The sequence below is a fragment of the Staurois parvus genome, unplaced genomic scaffold, assembly GCF_062004578.1.
Source record: "Staurois parvus isolate SC_StPar_1 unplaced genomic scaffold, SC_StPar_1.0 ptg000404l, whole genome shotgun sequence".
NCBI lineage: Eukaryota > Metazoa > Chordata > Amphibia > Anura > Ranidae > Staurois > Staurois parvus.
Genome location: NW_028318200.1, coordinates 2,598,586 through 2,625,071, shown reverse-complemented (window position 1 = coordinate 2,625,071; position 26,486 = coordinate 2,598,586). Strand labels below are relative to the sequence as shown.

Sequence of the window (26,486 nt, the reverse complement as noted above, 5' to 3'; positions counted from 1 at the left end):
CTTCCCACCTGACCACTGTACAAAAATGGCCTGGAGGAACAAGCACTGTTCTGGGAGGACTTACCCATACATCATCCTCCTTGCACGCTCATGGGAATGCACAGTGGTGCAATCAGTTATCGCTGTGTCCCTCAGACACAGCGGATCTCAGAACAGAGTACAGGGCCAATGTCAATAACCCCATACCATGTGATTGCTGTGACCAATCATAGCAATCACAGTAACATTAGTAAACAAAAACACTTTCATTCATGATGCTCTTTTTTACTACTGTGAACTGACTGGTTACGGCAATCGCATGGGCAGAGCCATAAATGCAGTCTTTGCATGGTGTTAGGGAATTGATTAGGAACTGCTATCACCTGACCACTCCCTCAGAGCAGTACACTGCACTGCTCTGGTAATAGTAGGTATAAAACAAAAAACAACAGTGCTGCCAGTCCGTGTCCCTAATCACCTTAGCACACCAGTAATCGCATCCCTAATCACCACCACACCAGTCAGTGTCCCCGATCCAAGCCACATGTGGGGAGATTTACTAAAATTGGAGCACTCAGAATCTGGTACAGTTGTGCATGGTAGCCAATCCGCTTCTAACTTCAGCTTGTTCAGTTAAGCTTTGCCAATAAAACCTAGAAGCGGATTGGTTTCTATGCAGAGCTGCACCAGATTTTTCACCATGCAATTTTAGTAAAGTGTCTATATTGTGTCCTTGATCACCGCTGCACCAATCATAGTGTCACCATAAGGACTTGTTCACATGGGCCATGCTCCATGAAGAGCAATTTGTTTGGATCACTCTTCAGAGAGCATTTGACAGACAGTGAGTAGGCATTGTATTGACCACTGACCACCTACATTAACCCTCTGGACCCTGCACAGACACCCCTATTCACTTAAATTGGTCACAAGAAAAGCATAGGAGCTGCAGCATGTGTAACTCTGGGTACTGCAACTGCAGCTAAAGGAGGTAGCAGTTGAGGGGTGGTAAAATCACAGTTCAACTACAAGGTTTTACTGCCCCCACCTCATGTGGGAACACTCCCCAACAGTGCAACCAGTTGGCGTCTCCAATCAACACCACACTAGTCAGTGTGGCCAGACCAGTGTAGCTATAATCAGTGTTCCTGATCACTGCCACATCAGTCCCAGTGTCAACCAGTGTATGCCAGAAGCAGTGTTCCTCATCACCGGCACACTAGTTGCAGTGTCATCAGACCAGTGTGGGTCAGCAGTAGCATTCCTGATTGCTGCCACTCTAGGCCCCAGTGTCACAAGACCAGTGTAAGCCAGCAACATTGTTCCTGATTGCCCTTACACAAGTCAAACTGTCACCAGACCAGTGCAACAAGCAACAGTGTTCCTGATCCCAGCCACACCAGTGCAGTGTTGTTTCTGCCTGACATCTGTACTAACTCTGGCCTGTTTATTGACCCCAGTTCTGCCTGCTGCCTGGACTGATCCTTTGCCTGTTTGCTGACCAGGTCTCTGCCTGCCGTCTGGACCGACTCATCTGTACATCCCACAGAATACGTTCCTGCGATACACCAGTCCCAGCCATCCCCCGCAGACAACTGCAGCTTTGGAACTACAGGAACTCATTTGTTCTGCCTTTCTTCAGCCTCCTACTTCCTGGCCAGGGAACATGGCATTCCTTGGGGCAGCCAGGTTCCAGAAGGCAGTGCTTGCTTGGCGTATAGGAATGGAGACTGCCAAAGCTATATTCCCTAAACACTCGAGCAGAGGAGACTACCACATTACATTGTATTTGACACAGTTTGTTGACCTGTGTGATACACAAGATACAAGGTCCAGGACATAATCAGTCCAAACAGTGAAAAAGTTGCACACGTGGTATCCCCATACTTGGGAGTAGTACAATGTGTTTTAGGTTGCAATTCTAAGTATACCCATACAGTGTTTGAAAAAGATTTTATTAAAATTGACAACTTTGTGTAAAACCATTAATTTTCATTTTCTAGTGGGAAACTAAAAAAAAAAACAAAAAACAAAAAAAAAAAACAAAAAAAAACAAAACATTAGAATATTAGACACGGTTTTTTGATAAACTAACGCATCAATATCTGGTTTGATGATATAGTAGCAATTTTCATTGCATTATCAAGGTACTCAGATATTTTGGTATTAATTTTGTGTGATTCATCCTTGAAAATAGTTGCTCACAAATAAAGGTGCTGCTGAAAACAGATGGCATAAATATGGCACGATTGTGAAGAATATGATATTTTTCTTTGGGAAGGTAAAAAAAAAAAAAAAAAAAAAAAAAAAAAGTACAAAAGTCCAGTATTATTATTATTATTATAATACAGGATTTATATAGCAAACTAAAAAAATCCCAGCGCCAATCAAAGAAAGTATACAATTATGCAGCTGTGCACCAGTGAAAACCACCAATAATAAATAACAAAAAAACAGCGCAAAAATTAAATACATAAAACTAATCACAAATAAATGTCCTTGCAAAAATATATATATAATATTTCAAACACAAGTCCTTATTTTCCCAAAAGGATTTTCAAAACAATGTTCCAAAATGTGCTTCCACCTAATCACCACGTGAAAAATAATATTGACCGCACTCACCAGATGGAAACGCCCTGTGGGTGGGGCGAAATTAATTGACGCACTTCTGGTCTGCCGTCTTCTTGGCCTACGTCACTTCCGGTATTTGGAACGCACGCCGACTTTTGCGGTTAAAGCAGCCATTTTTGAGGTGGAAAGCTGGTCATCCTCTACAGTGATCCTTAAAGCGTGAGATCCCTATATTTACAATTTGGAAACTTGTTCCTTTGAAGCCTTTGAGGCTATTAAACAAGGCCTGTTATTTTATTGAAACATGTGAGTGTCCTTATTCTATTGATTTATATGGTATTGAGTGGCAGTATTACACTATGTAGCCTTTCTTTCCTTGCACATTATTGAGGATTCCATGGAGAAGTAGAGTGGAGTCGATTGCTGTATCTAAGCAGGGTGAAGGTGATTTGAGTTCCTCCTGAGGGGCTATAGGATTCCTTATATCCTATGAGGCTTATTACTCACCTCCATCTGGTGAGTGCGGTCAATATTATTTTTCACGTGGTGATTAGGTGGAAGCACATTTTGGAACATTGTTTTGAAAATCCTTTTGGGAAAATAAGGACTTATGTTTGAAATATTATATATATATTTTTGCACGGACATTTATTTGTGATTAGTTTTATGTATTTAATTTTTGCGCTGTTTTTTGTGTTAAGGATTTATATAGCGCCAACAGTTTGCTCAGCGCTTTACAAGATAACAGGAGACAATACAGCAACAATACAGTTCAATACAAGAGGGCAAGGAGGGCCCTGCTCCTTGGAGCTTACAATCTAGGATCCAGTAAAGTCCAAATGTTTCTTTGCTCGCATGTGTGCTCTAAACGTAAATGCATGTTTACAAAAAAAAAAAAAAAAAAAAAAAAAAAAAAAAAAAAAAAAAAAAGAAGAAGAAGAAAGAAGAACAAACAACATTGTTGAGCAAGTTCAGTTTTTTGAACACCCCCCTGCTGCAAGCCCTAGCTCCTACCGATTGAAGCATTAGGTAGTGTAAGGTGGGAGTTATGCATTTGGCTCACATCTGGAAGACAGAGAGAATGTGCAGTTTCCATCTTCTTACTATAGCAAGTCTAGCTCCTACAAGAGTATGAGTTGTATATGAAATGGCAGATCATGTACACCCACTCCAAGAAGAGCCAGATGAGGAGTGATGTTTATTAGAAAATGAGTGACTGAAGTAAAGAGGTTAACGTCTTTCCAGAATCTACTGAGGTCAAGGCAGGCCCACCATATATGAGGTAGAGTTCCTAGGTGTTCCCAGCATTTTGCAGAGTGGTATGGGAAAATGGAAGGAGAATAGCATAAAGCAGTGAAATATCTTCTGTAGGGATGCCCAGTGAGAGAATTTCAAATGGTACTCTGGGAGTGCAGTGCCACTGAGCAAAGGAAATGAGAAGTGTAAAAGTTGCCTTACCAGTTTTAGGAGTATGTGGTATATACAAGAGATCACTGGACAGAGACTTGGGGTTCTCATAGGAAATCAGTAAGTCCCAACAGCCTATGGAGGGTTTTTTTGTTTTTTTTTTGGTACCATAGTTTGTCCCCATGTGCGCAAATTTAAAAAACATTGAGTAAATAGATATCCAATATGATATGCAACATTGTCTTTTATATTTATCAAAAAATAAAATATTGGAACGTATACTATGTGTGTGCGTGCACTAAAATTCATTAAAGTATATTTTTTCCTGAAAATTTGCATTTGATAAACTGCTGTGCAAATAGTGTGTGAAATAACAAATTGCGACAACAACCATTTTATTCACCACAGCCTTTGGTTTCCGAAAATATATGTCTAGGGTTTCTAAGTAATTTTCCAAAAAAAAAAAAAATGCAGGTTTTTTCATGTATGAGAAAATGTCAGAACTGGCCCTGATTTGAAGTGGTTAAATACCAACAAAACGGTATTAGTTATGAAGTATTTGCTAAAAAGAAAAACTCCTTGTTTTTAAAGCAAAGAAGGGAACATTTTTATATTCCATATCTTCTCTTCCTACAGCAAATTGGGAGTGCTCTTCTCTGGGTATCCAGGTAACTGCAAAGGCAATATGGCTGTTCAGTGGTGGTCCTCTCAGACTTCAAAAGCTGCAGCATCATGACATTATCAATAGAGGACTGGTCTGCATAGGCACAGATGTGGGATGGGTGGAAAGGAAAGATATAAGTGGTTAAAAAAAAAAAAAAAAAAAAATTGCCTGGAGATAAGATATGGGGATCATGCATAACAATGTTTTACGAGGCCTGAATTATTTTGAGACCAAATCCTTTCAGAGCGAACATGAAAAAAAAAAAAAAAAAACTTGATCACTTAAATTAGACAGAGCACATCACAATGTAGGCAGCAGCTAAAATTGACTGCAGCTCTATTACAGCTTTCCCCAAGCACTGAAAAGATGTCCTCAGACAGATGAATTTTACCAGCATGACAGCCACCACAAAATCACAAATAGGCTTTTATATAATATTGAGCTAGTGCATTAAATGTATATTACTGCTCCAGATTTAGATAACCATCATATCCTGCCGAGAACACACTGTAGGCTTTGTTGAAATACACTAAATTCAATTTTGCTGCATTCATACAATTATAAAGGAAACATTCTAAAAGCACAATAAAGCAAACCAGAAAGTGATTCAAATTCTACAATTCCCAAACATTTGTTGCCTCTTGTCAAGCATTTTCAGATATCTGTAGGTCAGCTCAACTTAGTTAAGTGTTGCAGGTTGGTCATCTCAGGGAGTTCTGGTAGAGATAGATATGGACCAACTTTCCTGGTTAATGGAATTGCCTGGCCGTTTCCACCTCCTTCACTGCATCACTGGCTAGTGATTCAGATCTCCTTGTTAAAGCTGGATCTGTGCATTATTTAATATTTGCTAAACAGGTCCTTGGGTATGCGAATATCATCAGTTTTTATCCAGTGTTGCTCAACTAAAACAGTCGCTTTGCTAATTTTTACTTATTTTAACAAAATTGTAGGCAAGGTAAACTTGTTATTGCAGCTGCTCTGCAACGGTTGTTGGGGAAAAAAACATGCATTGTTGGGGAGCCTTAAAAGGCCAAAGTTAAACACTTCTGATAAGATGAAGTATAATGCCTGTGTCCTTAAAGTACTTTGTTTTTTAGATTTTGATGTGAGCGATGAGGTGTTAGAAGCACATTCAGGTTTGTATTGCTGTCTGTGTCCCACCAGGACAGGAATAGATGGGAAATCCCTTGTTCTCGTGACAAAAATATTTTGAAAGTTATCTTCTCACCCACTGTTCAGTCTATAAAACAGGAAGCGACGTGCAGTACTGACAGATTCATCAGGATCAATCCAGGGTTGCACAATAGGTGTTTGGCTCAGACTGCCAGAGTTGGTAAAGCGCCCTAAACATCACCATCTTTTACATCTATCAGCTCAACAAAGTAAAAAAGACTTTAAGTAGGGCCTCTAACCTCTCTTCTTCTTTGAAGAAGATTGGGACATCCTCAACAGGAACTGTAGGGATTTGTTAAGGCTGAAAATAGCCAGATTCATCACAGGCACTTACTTATTGTGGCAGGCCTCCTCCAATGTGTACTGCTATGAAAATTATTGGAAGCCATATACATTTTGTTTGGCCAGTCCTTGTACAGTACATCTTGTACTAAGGGGTGAACTGGAAAGGACATATTCAGTTTCTCATTTTTGGGAAGAAATTCCATACTGGCGATCTTAAGTCCAGCAGATAGTAATAGCTCTAACATCAAGCAGGAGTGCACCTCATCTCCTAAAACCTTGATGCCAACACAACAAACTTGGGTTTCGCACTATAACTATGCTTTAAAACAGCCACACATACTAAGTATTTTTTTTGTATCTAAGCAGATCTGCCCATTTATCTTTTATCCACTCAACTAGGACAGGAAGAATCAACACTTTGACTCAGTCAGGCTTTATTGCAATCCACAAACCCGTCATCATGGAGCATGCATCCAGGAGGGTACTATGTTGGTGACCTCATCAATACTCCTTTATGGCTAAGTGCATATCTTTCAGCTTATGAACACTGTAGACCAGGGAACTGGATATTGTGTGTTAGGTGTGCCTTGATCACAAGACTGGTTGAACAGAAATACAGCTGTCTTGGCAAATCAGACAGCCAAGACATACAAGATTTCAAATGTGTATATACCATTTTAGAGTTAATTTTAAAATACTCACTCAATCTCTTTCTTCTCTGCTTCTTCTTGAGTAAGGTCTTCTTCCACACTGTAGTCTAGGACAGAGCCAACTCCAAATGCACAATTTCGTCTGATTAATGGTTTGATATCTTCCTGGTCTTCTCCAGCAACAAACTGTCCATAAAATGTCATCTTCATCATCATTTCAAAGAGCCTCTTCCCAAGCAATTTTCTGGACAACTGGAGTAGCTTTAACAAAACAATCATAGTAAGAATAAAAGAAATCTATATATTCTTTATAACTAATTTTGGCTTATACAGTATATCAAGCTTATGTTTGAATATTTTTTCACATAACTTGTATGCATCAGCTAGTTTACTGCAAGCAGTCAAGCGATTTCATACTTCATAAAGTTTATTAAGCTTTCATCAGAATCTTCTGATTGTCCTGTCAAAAGAGTTTTTTTTTTTTTTTATACATCTATTCCTGCAGCATCTAAACAACTGAAACCTACTGACAAAGTGTTTCAATATTTTGTTAAGAATTTTCAATTTCTATATGTTGACTGAGGTTGTCAGGAACAGTGAAAACTATGTACAAGTAGGTAAGGAAAAGTTAGTAATAGCTTCCACAAAAAAGTAGAACATAAGCATTTTACAAGGATACATATCTAGCAGTATGTGACAAAGAAATGGAGCAACACAAGTAATTTCAGTATCATTTGGGGTATGTAGTTCAGGAAAGAGGTGGAGTTTTCCTAGAATGGCTGAATAAAAAAAAAAAGAAAAGAAAAAAAAAGGCAAATAAAGGCAAGGTAAGGGGAGGTGGGTAAAGGGAACAAGCAGAAACTCCCAGATACCCAGTGAGGAAACTACCTGATCAGAGCAGGGTTAAAGATGTATGGTCTAGAACGGGAAGGTTATTGACAAATCAAGGCTTTCATATCCTCATAAATCTATCATGACAATCAGTGAGTACTAGAAAGCTGTCCATCACTAAAATAAAGTCGATTTGTTCTATCCAAATGTAATAAGAAACGAGAGATGGGTTGGTCACCAAAAGCAAGAAATGAGCTATTTCTGCTGAAACTGATCGAATTGGTTTAGAGCAGTGGTCTCCAAACTGTGGCCCAAGGGCCAGATGCGGCCCTTTGCTAGTCTTTTTCCGACCCTTGGAGCACAATTCCTCCCACTGATTTGAGGCACAGTTCCCGACACTGGTACCAACAGTAGGGCATAATTCCCACAACTGATACCAACAATGGGGCACTATTCCTCCCACTGTTGCCAACTATGGGGCACTATTCCTCCCACTCCAAACTTTCCTGAGTATTGAAAAGAGTATAATCTGTAAATCTTCAGCCAAAAATCGGATCACAAAAGGGGCAAGACCACCATGTCTATGTAGTACTACCCCTAAAGCAAGTGTTAGCCCATGGGATACTCTGAAGGGGACCAGGTATCATCTTGTGAGGACCTTGTAAAACAGTATCCCATTATACAATATTAACCAAACTTTTAGAGATGTTGAACTACGTAGATTTGGGGCCTCTTAATGGTTTGTAGCATTAAGGTCATGGGGCTATCTTTGAATGTAATTATGGGCCATGGGAAAGGAGAAAATCTGAAGGTTGAGAAAGTGGTGTACACCAGTTAATCAGGGTTTGTATCCAATTACGGATTTGAATATATTGGAAGAATTCTCTGGATAGTGGCTATAACAAGAGAAGAGAAGAGATCGAAAGATTCCGAATAGCCATGTGTACCCCACAAAGAATAAGCAGACTGGTGTTCCAGGGCACAGGAACATAGGGTTATCCAAAAAAGTGTGACAAGACAAAAGTGAGCAAATATCAGAAAACTAAAATATTTGACTGAATCCAAGGTTATCAGGGAATGCTATAGGGATGATGGATGTGCTTATGTAACAGGGCTTCAGATTGATCCAGGGCATGGCAATTAGAGATACAGGATGGACACTGGGTGTATCTAGAAACACCCAATGGGGAACATCCACTGTAGCATACAGGGCAACCAAGGGGACAATGTGAGCTGCCTGGTAGTATCTGACAATGTTAGGAACCCTTAGGCCACCCTGTTTGATGTAGATATACATGGTTACCCCGATGCTCTAGGATGGGGGGGGGGCAACTCTGGTGTGGTCTGCGACCTCCTGCTCTGAGATGGCGGGTCAGAAAGCTATTCCAAAGCATCAATATTCTGAAAGGAGCAGGTGCTAGTGGAAGCACGGCTAGGGAGGGAGCAGAGCCGCATAATCAGATATTTCATGTATAGCTCCTGTCACAGGCAAATTGATACCAATTGCACTCCGCCTGGGACATAAACAGCCAACAATACCTGTAACAAGGGAGATTTCTGAATGGAAGAGTATTAGAAAAGGTTAGTTTAAATTCTAAAATCACACACTTCTGTTTTTACCCGCAGGTTTGGTGCACTTTCTGAAAGCGCACGAAAACTCCTAAGTACAGTAGTTTTGGTGTGTTTTTAGAAATTGCACCACACCTGCAGGATATTATAGACGTCTATGGAAAAGTGCAGCTAACCCACAGGAAAGCCACAAGTGCACTGCACCGCACCAGTGGTGTGGGTAAACCACAGCAAATCAGTGTGAAATCAACCTTGGGCCCCTTTCATGCGATTGGTCTGATCTCTTCTGCCTGCCCATTTTTCAGGCGGACCCTATATTCACCTCTATGGAGCAGCAGATGTGTCCATTTATACCCACCTTCCTCCAATCCGATCCGCAAAAAAAAAAAAATAAATAAAAAAACCCACCACACAGAAGGGGATCCATCCCCTTTTGTATGGGAGGAACAAAATGGAGGGCCCATAGAGTAGAGCGAGCTGTATCTTGTAATTTACCTGCTCCGCTCATTGTGTTACCGGTTGCTTAATGGCCCTCACTCTTCAAAAAGGTTGGGCACCCCTGCTTTATGAAAATCTGGCTCAACTAGTAAATTGGTATGGTGTCCCAGGATAGCAGGAGGAAGTTGAGGGACTTAAAAAACAAGATAGAGTGGACAGAAGCATAAGATTTTGTCAATGTAATGCTTAACAAGTCAGTGACTTTGGGGCCCATCTAAATTTTGTTTGGCATTTTGTTGCAAAAGGCCAACGGTAGAGAGAGATATTTAGCATTTTAGATTTATCATGATTGACATCAGGGCAGAGATATAGCCTAAAGTACAAAATGCAGAGAGAAAGATGGCAGATATCAAAGGTTGGGTTTATGTTAAAATGTCATGTGCAAATAAGTAAAGCTTGAAAGGAATTCCTGCTAAATCTACACCTCAAATATTAGGATTATGCCATACCAGCATAACCAGTGGCTCAATGGTCAGTATAAACAATACTGGGAACAGAGGGCATCCCTGTCTAGTCCTGCGTTCAGTGTTAAATATTTTGGAAGAGTTTCCCACATATGTCACCTTGGTGGAGAATATAAAAAGAGGCAACCCATTAATTAGTGTAACGGAACCGACCCAGCCTACGCAGAGTACTTCCGCTAAAATACCGCTTCCCCGTCCGAACACAGACTACAGACACCACAGCCGACCATACAGGACTAGATGACACCAGTCTTGAAGTAAACCAGGTGGTAGACTACTTTATTTGAACACAGATACAAGATATATATCCCCCCTCCTTGCAGAATGACACAGGGCTTGGCAAGCTACATTTAGTAACAAGAGTCACACAGGTATTCAAACTTCACATCAGCAGACAGTCCCATCAGGAGGGAGAGCTACTGGAGACTCCCCCCCCCCCCCACTAAGGTAATACACAAACACATACATCCCATAATAGTTTGCTCCCAAACCAGACACACAATAGAATAATGGGATGCAACCACATAACACCAAACATCTCCTAGACATGTCTACACAATTTTAGGACAGGTCACCCTGTACCCCTAACAGACAGGGTGACTTACACATAATAGGGATATGGGGAGCTGAGACAGGGGACTCCCCACCTTTCAAAAGTGAGCTGGGTTCCATGGGCCCCCCACCCAAAGTGACTCCCATCACAATTAGGATCAAATTGCCGCTTGAGGACGATCTGAAGATACACACATGAGGCATAACTACGGAAAGCATAAAAGCCTTAGATAAAATGTAAAAAAGCTGAATCACTTTACACGCACTGTCGCTTGCTTATCAAAAGGGTGTAAACCATACATGATCCCTATAGATAAGAGTAAAGAAATGTGTTCAATTTAGTGCCTAGGATTTTTGCCAAGAGATTAACCACTTGCCCTCCAGAGGATTTACCCCCCTTCTTGACCAGGCCATTTTTGCGATATGGCACTGCGTTACTTACTGACAATTGCTTGGTCATGCAATGCTGTACATAAATTAAATGTTCTTTTTTTCCCCCGACAAATAGAGCTTTCTTTGGTGGTATTGGATCATCTGTGCAGTTTATTTTTTGCGCTATAAACAAAAAAAGACTGACTATTTAAAAAAAAAATAATATTTTTGACTTTGTGCTATAAAACATATCCAGTAAAAAAAAAAAAAAAAAAAAAAAAAAAAAGAGGAGACCAGTACATGTAAATTAAAATTGGTTTACATGAAAGTTATAGCATCTACAAATGGCGGTACATATACCGAAATTTTCTCTTTTAATACTAGTAATGGCAGTGATCAGCAACTTATAGCGGGACTGTGCCGGGCATTCTGACACTAGGGGGAACACCGACATCCCAATGACACCAATACAGTGATCAGTGCTAATAAAAAGCACTGACACTGTACTAATGACACTGTACAGGAAGGGGTTACCATCTGCAGCAAAGGATCAACTGTGTGCTGTTTTAGGGCTCATGTACACAGGGCATTTGGAAAACTCTTCTGAACAATGGAAACTGACTGCTGGAAAACGTAGGTTAAAAAAAACATCAGTTTAGCCGCGTTTGCATACTACGTTTAGGTGTGTTTAGAAGAGTTTTTAAAAGATAACCCCAGGAAACCTTCCCAAATGCCCAGAAAGCACTGAAAAATAGTAAATAATTAACTATTTCAGACATTGAGAGAAATAGAGAGCAGAAAGCGAGAAAGCAGTATGTTTGAGATTACCTGTCGTTTCTGGTTGTATTCACTATGGATCCAATCATGAGCATAATGCAGCACGTTCTACCATTTTTTCCTTCACGCGAAACCTGGAACTGACTGTGCTGGTGTACTAGGTCCATTTGAATACATGGAAAATGCTTTGCATGCATTTCGGATGATGAAAAAATGCTCTGGACAGCATCTGGACATGGACCGCTAAAAACGCTTCTAAGCGCGGTTAACCGCTTTTACAAGCATTTGAAACGCTGGTAAAATCTACTCCTGAACACAAATTTGGGGAGTTAAGAAAAAAAAAAAAAAAACGACTAAGCCCAACTGCCTGTAAAACCACTGTGTACATGGACACACAGGAAAACATTAGGGAGAGTTCAGGGGCTGCTGAAAATAAACACTGAACAGCTCCTAAACGTCAGTTTAGGAGCTACAGTGTACATGAGCCCTTACAGTGTGTGATGTGTGTTTTATTATGTAAGCATGCTGCTTTGTATTGATCTGCTATGTAGAGCAATACAAAGCATGTCGGTGCTGACAGGGGAGAGATCTGTGGTGTTTACACACAGGCCTCTCCCTTTTTACGGTTTCTCAGTGATCGTTGGCAGGGAATCTCCGGCCAGGACCCAGTGATCGACAGCTGTAGTCGCCAATGGCGGTGCAGGTAGAGCAATGCGCACGCGTGCCCCCTACCCGGAAATGCAAAATCACATATATATTCGTGATTATGCACAGCCCTGCCACCCTGTAGTAGTAGTTCTGCTATAGGGCGATGGGAAACCAGTTAAGCACTTGCTCCCCTGAGGATTTACCCCCCCCCCCCCCTTCCTGACCAGGCCATTTTTTGTGTTACGGCGCTGTATTATTTTAACCTGACAACTGCGTGGTCATGCAACACTGCAACCAAATGAAGCTTTCTTTCAGTGGTATTTGATCGCCTGTGCGGTTTTTATTTTTTGAGCTATTAAAAAAAAATATATATATAAAATGTTCTTAGCCACTTTCCTTCCTGAGGATTTACCCCCCTTCTTGACCAGGCTTCTTTTTGCTATTCGGCACTGCACTATTTCAACTGATAATTGCACGGTCATGCAATGCTGTACCCAAACGAAATTTGCATCCTTTTTTTCACACAAATAGAGCTTTCTTTCAGTGGTATTTGATCACCTGTGCACTTTATTTTTCGCACTATAAAAACACAAAAAAGAGCGAAAATTAAGAAAAAAAAAACTAAATTTTTTACTTTCGGCTATAAAAAAGCTATAGCAAATTCAAATTAGTCATAAATTTAGGCCAAAATCTATTCTGCTACATTTTTTTAGTGAAAAAAAAAAAAAAAATGGAATAAGCATATATTGATTGCTTTGTGTGAAAATTATAGTGTCTACAAACTATGGTATAGATACTGCAATTTACGCCATTAAATGCTATACAGCGCTGCACTAGTCTGAGAATTGCATGGTCATGCAATACGGTACATAAATTAAATTTACGTCCTTTTTTCCACACAAAATAGAGCTTTCTTTTGGTGGTATTTGATCATCTGTGCGCTTTTTATTTTTGGTGCTATAAACAAAAATGTTTCGAAAAAAAATTTTTTTTGAAAAACGATATTTTGTTATTTTGGTCATTAAAAAATATCCAAAAAAAACCTAAAATTTTGCCATAAATTTAGACCAAAATGTATTCCGCTACATGTTTTTGGTTAAAAAAAAAATCCCAATAAGTGTAGATTTATTGCTTTGTGTGAAAGTTATAGCATCTACAAACTATGGTATAGATAATGGTATTTACACAGCTTTTACTTTCTGACTGACCATCACATTTCTTGAGGTGCTAAAATACCAGGATAGTACAAACACCCCCAAATGACCCCTTTTCAGAAAGTAGACACCCTAAACTATCTGCTGAGAAGCACATTGAGTCCACGGAAGATTAATTTTTTTCCACAAGTTTTTGAAACATGACAATTTTTCTTTTGTTTTTTTTTTACACAGTTGTCATTTAAATGATATATGTCTCACATAAACCATGGGTATTTGTAGAATTACAACCCAAAATAAATTCTGCTACTTCTACAGAGTATGGGGACACCACATGTGAGACAATTTGGGAGCCTAGTCATATACAGGAGCCTGAATTCCAATGACTACTTTGAAAACCTGAAGGTGCGTAACTTCTTAATTTCACATCACTACCCTTCACAGTTTTGAAGGCCATGAAATGCCAGGATAGTGCCAACCCCCCCCCCCCCCCCAAATGACCCCTTTTTGGAAAGTAGACACCCTAAGAAATTTAAAAAGGGGCATGGTGAGCATTTTGCAGATCTCGTTTTTTCTCACAAGCTTTTGAAATATAAAAAGAGAAAAGACTTTTTGGCTAGACTGCCAAAAAGTCACTCACATGTGGTATCCCCATACTCGGAAGAAGTAGCAGAATGTATTTTGGGGAGTAATTCCACATATACCCATGGCATGTGTGAGCAATAAATCATTTAAGAGACAAATTTTGTGTAGAAAAAAAAAAAAAAGTAATTTTCCAAAAACTTGTGGTAATAAAATAAAATTCTTCTATTGACTCAACATGCCTCTTTCATTGTCTTCTGCCTGGCCCCTGTTCTCCTGCATGTCTCCCAGAATCCTCTTGGGTATTTAAAACCCAACTCCACATATGCATGGGGAAAGATTAAAACCTCTGATGTTTTGCATTCTTGATTTCCTTTTACTTCCTGTTCAAAAAACACCCATCCCATTCATTTCCTAGTATCACAAGGATGGGGGGGGGGGGGTGCATTTTTCTTTTTTTTTAAAGTGATTTTGATTTTTTTTTAATTTTTACATTGTCCCTTTCATGTTTTTTTTTATCACTTTTAATGCTATCACAGGGAATGCAAATATCCCCTATAACTTAATTGGGCATTGTCATATTCTTTGAGAAATCTGGGTTCTATAAGACTCTAGATATCTCCTCTGCCCTTACATTATCTAATCAAACCAAGATCGGTGTGATCAGATGCTTTCCCAATTTACAAACGGCGCTGTTTATATCCTGCGAAACTACTGAAGTGATGAAATGCTCGTAGCTTCCGATTTCTTAGACTATAGAGATGATTGGCGCCATTCTGGTCTCCAAATCAGCTCTATGGTCATCTGGCAGAAACACTGGCTGCATTCTCAGGTTCCCCTGATGGCACGGGACTGCCCGAGAAGTACATTCAAGGCAGCGGGGGAGGGAGGGCATAGTCTCCCGCTGCTTGCAAATGCAATCCTGCAGCTAATTAGCCACTAGGATTGCTTTTACATGAAAGCCGATCCCCGGCTGAAAAAAATACCAGGGTGATGCCTGCAACTGTAGGCATCATCCTGGTATAACCATTCAAAGTCCGGAGATGTACCAGTATGTCGCTGGTCCTTGTTGGGTGTATATGCTATCTTTTCCCTCGTAAATCCAAAACTTATAAGTATAGCCTGTTGTCCTCTCACAGGTCTTCTACATCTTCACCCCATATCTGGCACACTTGGTGGGGAGAAATTGTTTGAATGCAAGGCAGCCAGAAAAATTAATCAGGGACTTATCAACGCAGATGTTTTGCTAGGGAGTATAGACATCTGCAAATTTTAGGTTAAGGTGACTTATGAGGGGCCGAATTTTGTGTAGCCGGTCAAATTCTGGGTCACCACGAGGACAACAGAGTGTATTGTCGTCGAATTATACTCTCGTATCTATGCCTGGCCATGACAGCAGAGAACACGGGCATATGACGAATGGGGTCTGTGGACCAATACAACAGCAATTCATTTTTTTTTTTTTTAGTAACGCTTCTCAAACGCCTCTGTGCTGTTCACAAGGAAGCATTAGCGTCATGGCACAACTGACGCCTCTGGTCCAGTCAGGAGGAGTTGAAGCCTCCTATTCAAGTCTATGGTGCCACTCTGCAAACGCCTAGCCGGCATTGGCGGTGCAGTTGTGAGGCGTTTGCGGAGCGTTAATACCAATTAAACTTCATTATAGGAGTTTGTGGTGTGGTTTTAACGCTTGGCAAATGCCTATCAACCGCCTCAAAACCGTGCATGAGGCGTTTGCGGAGCGTTTGCGGAGCGTTAAAAATGCTTCAAACGCCTGTCTAATGCTTGTCAAACGCTATAGGGGTGTTTGGCAAAAGTTAGACAAAGTCAAGTGTGAACGAGCCCTTATAGTGTTTAAAAAATTTCAGTATCTATACCACCATTTGTAAGCTTTACTAGTAATGGCGGCAATCAGCGACTTATTGTAGGACTGCGGCGGGCATTCTGACACTGGGGGGAACGGACATCCCCAGTGACACCAATACAGTGATCAATGCTTAAAAAAAAAAAAAAAAAAAAAAAAAAAAAAGCAGACACTGTACTAATGGCACTAGGCAGGAATGGGATCACATGAGAGGGCGACCAAAGGGTTAACTGTGTGCGCTTCACTGTAAGCAGCTGACAGGGAGAAGAACTGTTTTGTTTACAAACTGTTTTCCTCCCAGTCGGAGATGCTCGGCAATCACCAGGTGCCGGCAAGCAATCACCGGCCGGGACCTGGTGATTGACAGCCGCGAATGGCAGCGCGTGCCCCCTACCCAGAAATGCCAAATCATGTGCTGCCCTGTAGCAGTATATCTGCTATAGGGCGGTCAGGAAACGGTTAATGCCTGTGCTAAATAAGGGGATAGCATGGTAATGGGACATCCAGGTACTAGCAACATTCAGAGAAAGAAGGTGAGAGGAGGCGAGTAACCAGGTTTGTTGAGACTTAAAGTCAATTTAAACCCAAAGCTAAAAATATAATGTATTGTCTGCATACCAATCCTTAGATATTGTGGCTGCTTTAATTTTAGTTTTTAAGGGTTTTTTTTTTCCTTCTGTGTTCACCTGGTAATCTAGCCAGTAACACAAACCTGCTTTAGGGTGCCTACACTCAGCATTGTTCAGCAGCATTGACAGCAGCATTGTTCATCTGGGCGGAGGGGAGTGTTAGATGCACCTGCAGATTTTGATACACAGCAAACTGAAGCTGAACACCCTCTCGCCCTTTTTTTTAGCAGTTACAGCAACTTTTATTTTTTTCTTTTGGGATAAATATTTTACATAAATAAAAGCTGATCAGAGTGTCGAGGCAAACCATTTCCCACTTAACAGGGGTGCTTACAATGAAGGACAACTAGTTCTGTTGAAAAATACCAGACTTACTGGCCGGATCACATGGTGAATATAAAAGTATAAAAAAAAAAAAAAAGCCTAAAAAGAAAAAAACTAATGTAGCCACTACATCTAAGAATTGGTAAGATGCAATTTAATCGCTTCTAGTCCAGGCCAAATCTGACATTTTTTCACATATATGTTAAAATCAGCATATAAAATTAGCTATAACCAATCACAGATCACAACCATAGACAAGGTATTTATGAATGGGAAACCCATTCATGACAACTAAAGTTATTGCTTATACAGTGATCATTACTGTATAACCAATAGCAGTAAAAAAAAAAAAAAAAAGTGTAACACGGAGCTACTCTGTTGAAAGGAAAAAAAAACCCCACACCTAAAAACATTTTTCTTTTGCCTTTTATGTTTGTTTTTTTTTACATACTGTCACCTTGTGGAAAAAAACCCACATTTTTATAAAATCATTTTCCAAAACATTGTGACAAAAAAAAAAAAAAAAAAAAAACAAAACAAAACCAAACAAAACAAAAAAACTTACCATGCCTCTTACTAAATACCTCAGACTGTCTACTTTCCACAAAGAGGTCATTTGAGGGATAATTGTACTGTCCTGGCATTTTAAGGGCCTCAAGAAATGAGAAGCCATCAGTACATCAGGAATGATCAGTTTTCAACTACACACACACACACACGCCATCATTTGTAAATGCTATAACTTTTACACAAACCAATTTATATACACGTTTTGGATTTTTTATTTACCAAGGACATGTAGCAGAATACATTTTTGGCCTAAATTTATGAAAATTTTTTATTTTTTTTGTTTTAATTGGATAGATTTTAAAACAGAAAGCAACACCCACCACTTTATTCTCTAGACTAGAGCCCCTGTTTAAAAAATATGTAACGTTTGAGGGTTCTAAATAATTATCTAGCAAAAAAAAATAAAAATGCAGATTTGTACATGTATGACAAATATCAGAACAGGCAAGTGGTTAAAGTCTAACTAAAGGAAAGAGTTTTGGACAGAGTAGAACTAAATTAGAATACCTGTCAGGTTTCCATTGCTATGTTTGCCCCTGTAAATTAGTGTCACCCTATTTGTCCTGTTTAGCATTATCATTGAAAGTAAAAGAAAATCACACATTTTGGGTTGCTCCCAGAAAAGTAATAGAAGGGGCATCTCCCAATGGAGAAACAAGTTCTGGTGACCTGAGGGGCCCCAAGAAATAAGAAATTCCCTTCATTTGCAGGTATTTATTCAACTTCCTGTTTTGGCTATAGGGCAGGTAGTAAAAGGGAAATGTCCCAAATGGGACACAGATCGGAAACAAAAAAACTGGCAGGGGTTATAACACTATATCCAAAATGGAAATGAAAAAAAAAAAAAAGTTGCCTATAGTTCTACTTTAAAATTGTCCAGATCGGCAGCAGGACAGGTGAGTATTAAAGAGCTACTGCTGCAGAATTATCTTCACCTATGTGGGCCATCTCTATTAAGGTAGATATAGGACCTGCAGATGGAATCACAGCATGTAGCGGAGAACCAGTGATTCAACACACCCAGAAGTCTGTCAAATGCAGAGGATTTTTTGGGAGCAGTAGTTCTAGACAGCAAACAGGTAGGTATTAAATGTTTTAATAAAAAGAGGCCTTTTGTCCAATATTTTGAGGTGGCGACAGGGTTGCTTCAACCGCCACCATTTGCAATCGAGTACCTTTCCTTTGTTCCCCTACCATACCAAACAGCCAGCAGGAGTAAAGGGAATGTGACCCACTCCTCCTATTGCCAAGATAGTGCTTGACTGCTCCAGCAGAGTGCTGTCACATTAGGCCAGGAAAAGTCCTTTGCCTTGTGTAAGCACAGGGACACAAGGATGCAGTTACAGGATTCTGTTGCTTTGGTCTGCATGGAAAAAGCATAGGCTAATTTTATACTTACACAAATACCAACTCTTAAAAAGGGAAGCTCATTCTTAGGGTTTGCATACCCTTAAAGCAGAACTCCAGGCAAAATTTTTATTTTTCCATGCAGTGGAGCTATGCCCACACTGCATGCATTAACGGATTGTTTTGTCCAGGGGTGCAATGAAAAGCTATACTTACCAAATCCTTCAATCCCCTGGAAAAGAGAGCTCCACCATGTCCAGCAGCGGATGGCTCCTGTTGTCCTCACATCCAGATCCGGTCTGTGGGCGTGATGACATCAGGAACAGTCCATTCACAAGACGTAGCATGCGGGGGGGGGTGTTCAGAAGTGGCGGGGACTGATCATGCTCTTGGAGGATCGGCAGATTAGGAAAATATATCTCCACTCTCCTCATCCCTAGACAAAAACAAGAAGTTAACTCAGGCAGTGCAGGCATAGCCCCACTGCATGAGAAAATAAAAATGTTGCCCAAAGTTCTTCTTTAAAGTTTACCTGTACTGGGGAAAAGTGTACTAAGCAATATTATTGCTAGATAACAGGCACCGTAAAATACCAGATCGAAATACCCATTACTCCTTACAGTGAGCATCCTGGCACCTCCCCAAAGCCCATTTTAAAGCCCCATTCACACATGTGTAGTTTTGTGGTACATTGAAAAACGTCCTGCATCTATGAAGCGCTTGTATCAAAAAGCATGTTATATAGAGTTCTATGGTAATGAGCCTAAAACACATGTAAAACACACCACACAGATGTGAACTGGCCCTAAAGCTTTAAGTACCGATTTTTTAAAAATCCCTTTTGGTCTGTTAATTTGATTTTTTTTTTATCTAGCAGTTCAAGAAGTGCAAAAAAACCCTCTCTTTCAGAAATCCCAAAAGCTCCTAACTTCCTATAGTGAGCTGACAGCACAGTGCTTCTTCTGCACTGAAATATATGATGTTGGCCCCAGGGGCGGACTAATCATTTAGAAACTCGGGCACTGCCCGAGAGCCCGGGGTCAGTAGGGGGCCCCATGAGATGCCCCTGGTACCTTTTTCATAGGCTTTTTTGAGTTTGGGCAAGGACACAGGGGCCCCATGAGTTGTCATTCCGCCCCTAGTTGGCACTTAACAGTTCTCTGCTGTGGAATACAGAACAGCCCACCATGCTATGGAGAAGGGGGGATGGAAAGATGTTCTGTAGTCCTAACATACTTCTTGTTCCAGGGTGATTAAACTGTCACTCCATGGATGCAGTACAGCAAGTGAGTGTAGTTACGTTTGGACAGGAAGTATATTACTGGCAGATCTTGTGAAAATAAGGCACAGACCTGAAAGAAAAAAACAAAACAAAAACTAAATGTAGCCGTTTGATCTAGTGGCTGGTAAACTGCAAAGTATTGCATTTCTGTTCTCGGGTTTAATTCTTTTTTACAACTCTTTAAATGTTTCCAAGAATATTAGTAAAACCGGTTTTACAGCAATCATGCAAATTATGCATTTCATTTATTTTGTTGATTCAAACATTCATCAGCTGGAGGCCACTTGATTTTTACCACTTGGAACAATGTTTTTGAGGAATAGTCAAAAGGGAAAAAAAACGGACATGCTTTACAGCATGAAACATCCATTTATACCATATTCAGGAATAGAACACAAGCACAAAGTGGCTTTTATTTACTTCACATGCCCTAGTTTTATTCTCCAAACATATAGGACGTGTATTCTGGTGAATCCCTATGGGCAGTGTAGAGCACTGATATAACATGATTCGTTATGCCACTGTGCCTGCTGTGCTTTGTCATTAACAGCAAACTTTATGATCATTTCTATTATTTCATACTAGTGTGCATGTTTATACATCCATGTATGCACACACATACATACATACATATACACACAACTGTATGACTTTCGTAAACTTAAATTTCACTGGTGCCCACAGTAACATTGCCACCTTTGACTGTTGTATGTGACAGTCCAGATTGGGTGATGCCAGAGCTGTAACTGCTCAAGTACAATGGAGGGTTCACGGTTTGGCAGCTGTCCATTCCGGCTGCAGTGAGCCAGCAGTAGTTGTGTGCAAAGAGACTTTATTTGATGTGTTTTGTTATTTTGTAAAACACTGAGCAAACTGTAGGCGCTATATAAACCCTGTATAATTGTGTGCCAACAATGCCATCAGCTGGTATTGAAATGGCTGATTCTCCCAATGTTGTTGGCACCCAGAAACTTAAGGTGCTTAAGGGTATGTGTCCTGCTATGGTTGGGGGGGGGGGGGTGCACTCGCTGGTCTCCCCCCTTACCTGACCTGCCAGCTGCATGTTCGGATATGTGTCTTTTATGGATTTTTGGGGGGACCTTACACTGTTTTTTTTTTTTTTACTTTTTAATTATTTGTTGGCAAGGTTTGTTTTTTTATTGTTGTGTGTGTTTTACATTTGTGTATTGGGAACAAAGCATCCTAGGTGCAAAACAAAGTGGTGCAAAACAAAGCGGAGCAATTACAGCACAGGCACAAGGAAAGGAAGTGTCAAATGCATGGACAATGAAGCAGGGCAATTACAGCACATGCACAATTGGAGAAAAAGCATCCTGGGTGTATAACAAAGCAGAGAGTTCCAATGTGTGAGCAAAGGTAGGGAAGCTAGGTGCATAGATAAGGAAGCAGAGCATTTATAGTGCATGTACAATAGGGAGGAAACATCCTAAGTACAAAATAAAAGAGGGGGTATCCTTGGTTGTCACCAGAACGAGTGTCCCTAGTCAGTTTTGCCCTCCCTCGATGTTCTGTTGAAAACTTGGAATTTGTCATTTTCTTTCACTCTTGGTGAAAACTGTTACAAGGACAAAAATAAATCTGTAAAAATAAAATGCAGGACATACATACTGGGAAGGAAGTGTCCTAGGTACATAGATAAAGAAGTAGCGTAACTGAAACACATACACAAGCATTTTATTTTTACAGAGATTTCTTTTTGTCCTTGTAACAGTTTTCACCGAGAGTGAAAGAAAATTGCAAACTCCAAGTTTTCACCTAAACATCGAGGGAGTGAAACACTGACCAGGGACACTCGTTATGGTGACAACGAAGGATTCCCTCACTTTGAAGAGATTCCCTGTTGTTGTGGTTATGGGACAGGAAGAGAAGGGAAATCTCCCCTGTGGAATGCAGATGACAAAGAAATTACAGGGGCTTTAACCCTCCCTTGCGCTAAAATGAAAACAATTTCGGTTTTAGCTTTACTTTAAAGAGGAATTACAGCCAAAGGATATTTATACATAGTTGTAATGGTCCAATCTGGACCAAATGTAACTGTGCATATACACTACGTGACGAATGACCCTGAAAGCTCAGAAGTAATAACCGCTACTCCAATGATCTCCATTTACTTCTGGGTCCCATGCTGAGTGGCTGTCCTGCTGCATCCTAAACAAAAAAGGTCAGCGGCTCAGCATGAGCATGGTGACATCATGCTCTCCACCTTGTCCAATCAGAGAAGGCTTTTAATTAATTCAGAAAATACAAAGCAATCTCTGAATGGTGCTTGTACTGAACAGCTGACCTCCTGTATTCAGGGTGCAGCAGAACATTGGCTCGGCGTGGGACCTGGAAGAAAGTGGAGATCACTGGGACATCAGTGTCCACTTTAGTGATTTCCAGATTTTTGACCTCATGCACACAGGGCGCTTTTGCAGCCACTTTTTGGGGCCTCAGGTGTTTATTTTCGAATGCTTCTAAATGACCACCCATATTAGCTTGTGTCCATTCACACAGACTTGTAGAAGCTTTATGTGGCAGAAGGGTTTTACAAGCAGGAAAAAAAAACCCAGGACCAGTGCGTCCAGGAGCAGCAGGGTTTTGGCAGAGAAAATGCGGACAGCTCCTAAACTTTGCTAAACTCTGGGCACCGGCGTTTAGGAGAGTTTTTTTTTTACTGATTGTTAACCACTTACCGCCCGGCCGTCATTTGATCATAGGCCGGGCAGCAAGTGGTTAACAATCAGTGAAAGAAAAAACCTTGTCCCTCCGGGAGGGCATCATAGGACGTCCTTCCCAGATTGTGCCTTGCGCGTGCCCTCAGGGCCGCACTGTGGCGAGATTTGTCACCGGCCGTGTACCACGGACACGGCCAATGACAGATCTATGTACCAGCCCCGTTGCCAGTACCATATGACCTGCTGTGACCAATTACAGCAGGTCACATAACAGTTGTATACAATGGATGGCTTCCTTTCATGCCATCCATTGTATACAAGTGTGTCTAGCTGTGAATGGTCACAGTGATCACATGCACAGGCTGGGCCAATTACAGCCTGTGTCATGTGATTAGCCGTGGCCAATCACAGCTAATCAAAACAAAAAACCCTGAATGAATCAAATTTCATTCAGTTAAATGCTTGCTTATAGCAAAGAAATTATTTGCTATAAGCAATCAAATTGTGTGAAAAAAAAAAAAATTGTGAATAATTGTTTTAATTTCTTCATTTCCCAAAAAATGACAAAAAATGACAACTTCAAAAAACTCACCATACCTCTTATGAAGCACGTCGGACTGTCTACTTTGCAAAAAGGGGTCATTTGGGGGGTATCTGTACTGTTCTGACATTTTTGGGCCTCAAGAAATTAGATTGGCTGTCAGTACTTCAGGATTGATTAATTTTCAGATCTATACCATAGTTTGTGAACTCTATAACTTTCCTACAGACCAAATAATAAATACTGATTTGGGTTATTTTCACCAAAGAAATGTAGCAGAATACATCTTGGCCTAAATTTATGAACAATTATTTATTTGCAAACTTTAATAACAGAAATAAAGAAACGTGGTTTTTATTTTTCTAAATTTTTGGTCTTTTTTTTGTTAATTTAGCAGAAAATAAAAACCCCAGCGGTGATTAAATACCACCAAAAGAAAGCTTTAGGTGTGTGAACAAAATGATCAAATTTTAGTTTGGGTACAATGTTGTATGACCGTGCAATTGTCATTCAAAGTGAGAGAGCGCTGAAAGCTGAACATTGGCCTGGGCACAAAGGGGGTAAAAGTGCCCGGTATGGAAGTGGTTAAGGAGAGGGCCAGGAGGCCAGCCACTGTGCCCATAACAATGGATGAGCCATCAGCTGTCAGCAGGGCTAAAAAAAAAACGGTGTGGCGTTTTTATTTACTTTTAACACTTTTTGGGTTCTGCCCCCCCCCACCCTTGTCAAAGGTAGCTTTCAGATTCTGATAAACCCTCCCCCCACAAACACCAGCCAGGGTTGTAAGGAAGAGGCCCTTGTCCTCAACATGGGGACAAGGTATTTTGTCATAAAACATGTCCAATAAAAAAAATTTGAAATAAAATTTCTTCATGAATTTAGGCCAAAATGTATTCTGCTACATGTCTTTGGTTAAAAAAAAAAAACCCAAAAAAAGCAAAAAAAAAAAACCAAAAAAAACCCCAAAAAGTGTATATTATTTGGTTTGCATGAAAGTTACAGCATCTACAAAATGATGGTATAGATACTGAAATTTTTATTTATTTTTTATACAAGTAATGGCGGTGATTGGCGACTTATAGTGGGACTGTGATAGTGTGGCGGACAATCTGACACTGACATCAATAGTGACACTAATACAGCGATCAGTGCAAATACATTGCACGGTTAATGTAATGACAGTAGTTGGGAAGGGATTAATAAAAAAAAAATTCAAGATCGCCTGTCAATGTACAGAGCTCTGTGTTGTTTACCAACACAGAGCTCTCTTCCATGAAACACGGAACTGATCAGCGGGTCCCAGCGATGAATCATTGGTCGTGACCCACTGATCGGCTTGTGTTATAACTAAATACAGCACAGCTGAGGAGGAGGGCGCACTCCCTACCCAGAAGCACTGATTATGTACCAGATACGTGATCCAGCACACAGCGGCCGCCCTGCCGCAGTAAATGTATGTGGGACAGTCTACAAATGGTTAGGTGAATATACAGATTGTAAATCACTGTATTTTAAGGGAAACTTGCAGAATACAGTTTTTCATTTTTGTCTGGAAAGGCACTTTAGAGGCAAATCACTTGACTTGGTTCCAATTAGAAATGCACGTTGGCACGTTCTGAACTCATCTCTGTTCGAACATCAAAACTGTGCGTTTTGATGGAAATGAGTTTGGAGGACGTCCAAGCTCATCTGTAGTTCTACCGCCCTAATAGTTACGTCATAGTGACTTATTTGGCAAGATCAAACTTATTTAACCTCTTCACGCCGGCCGAACGCAAATGTGCGGCCTCCCGGCGTCTGGGCCTAGACGCCAAGTCCGACGCCCTGCACACTCCCAGCACACATGTCTGGTACTCACGGAAAGGTCCCGATCTCCTCTTTCGATCGGGACCTTTCCCGATCATGTGACCCCTGTGATGACGTGTCACAGGGGTCACGTGACCCTAAACCCCACCCCGCCTCCCAGCTTCTGAAACCCTTAAAGGGCCGGGAGGCGCCAGCGTGAAGGGGTTAAAGTAACTAAATGCAAAGCTCTTTCAGCCTGAGTTCACACTGCTGTGGCTTATGTGACTTGCAACACAGTCACATGACAAGTAAAAACAGATTCATTTCAATGGGTGCCATCCTAAAAAGGTTTAAAGCGATTGTGAAGGTCTTTTTTTACTTTCATGTATTCTCTGCATGAAGGTAAAAAACCTTCTGGTGTGCAGCCCTTAATATTTACCTGAGCCCCATTGTTATCTAGCAATTTGCATGAGAGCCTCGGCTCTCCGAGGACTCTCCTTCCTCATTGGCTGAGACAGCATCAGGAGCCATTGGCTCCAGCTGCTGTCAATCGCAGCTATTAACCCCCGATTCACATATATGCGGCTGTGCGGGCTGCGTTTTGCACGGGCACGAGAGCCCATTTATTTGAATGGACTCCTGTGCACATGACACGCAGGGAAGAAGTCCCTGCAATTCTTTGGAAAACGCAGCCCGCACGGGAACCTCGGTTCCTAGTACAGTTGCGTTTTCCAGTGCAGGCGGCGTGCCATTAGAATTAATGGCACCTTCCCGTGGGTCCACATTTCTCTGTGCGGGTGGTGCGGCTGCACGGATTTTCGTGCGGATCTGCAGCGGCACCACCCGCACAGATGTGAACCTAGGGTGAGGAGATGGGAGGGGGCAGGGATTAACTACGGCTGTGTGTGAATAGACACTCAGAGCAGTGGCTCAGGAGCGAGCCTGCCTGGGTGCCCCCAGAACAAGCTTCTTGCTCTTGGGGCACTCAGCAGGAAGGAGGGGCCAGAAGCGCCAGCAGGGAACCAAACAGGAGAAGAACTGAAGCTGCTCTGTGCAAACCCAATACACAAAGCAGGAATGGCATGAAAAAAAAAAAAAATTGCCTTTACTTCTACTTTGAAATATAACTAAAGCAGGGTGGAAAAAATCAATGATAAAAAAAAAAAAAAAGTTTTTATTTAAAATCGGATTTTTTAAATAAAATGCTTTTTGAGGAAAATATATTACCATCCAAAGGTTATTCCATCATGAAATAAAGATTCGTTTTTTAATTATGTAGAATAA

General features: G+C 40.8%; 1 protein-coding gene across 1 annotated transcript in view; it reads right to left on the bottom strand.

Moving 5' to 3' along the window:
• PRODH (proline dehydrogenase 1) overlaps positions 1–26,486 on the bottom strand; it is a 192,785-nt gene that overhangs the window by 164,269 nt on the left and 2,030 nt on the right. The window contains exon 2 of the mRNA XM_089686659.1: positions 6,788–6,996. Coding sequence (XP_089542785.1) covers positions 6,788–6,996 — 209 coding nt within the window. The remainder of the gene's footprint in view (positions 1–6,787; positions 6,997–26,486) is intronic.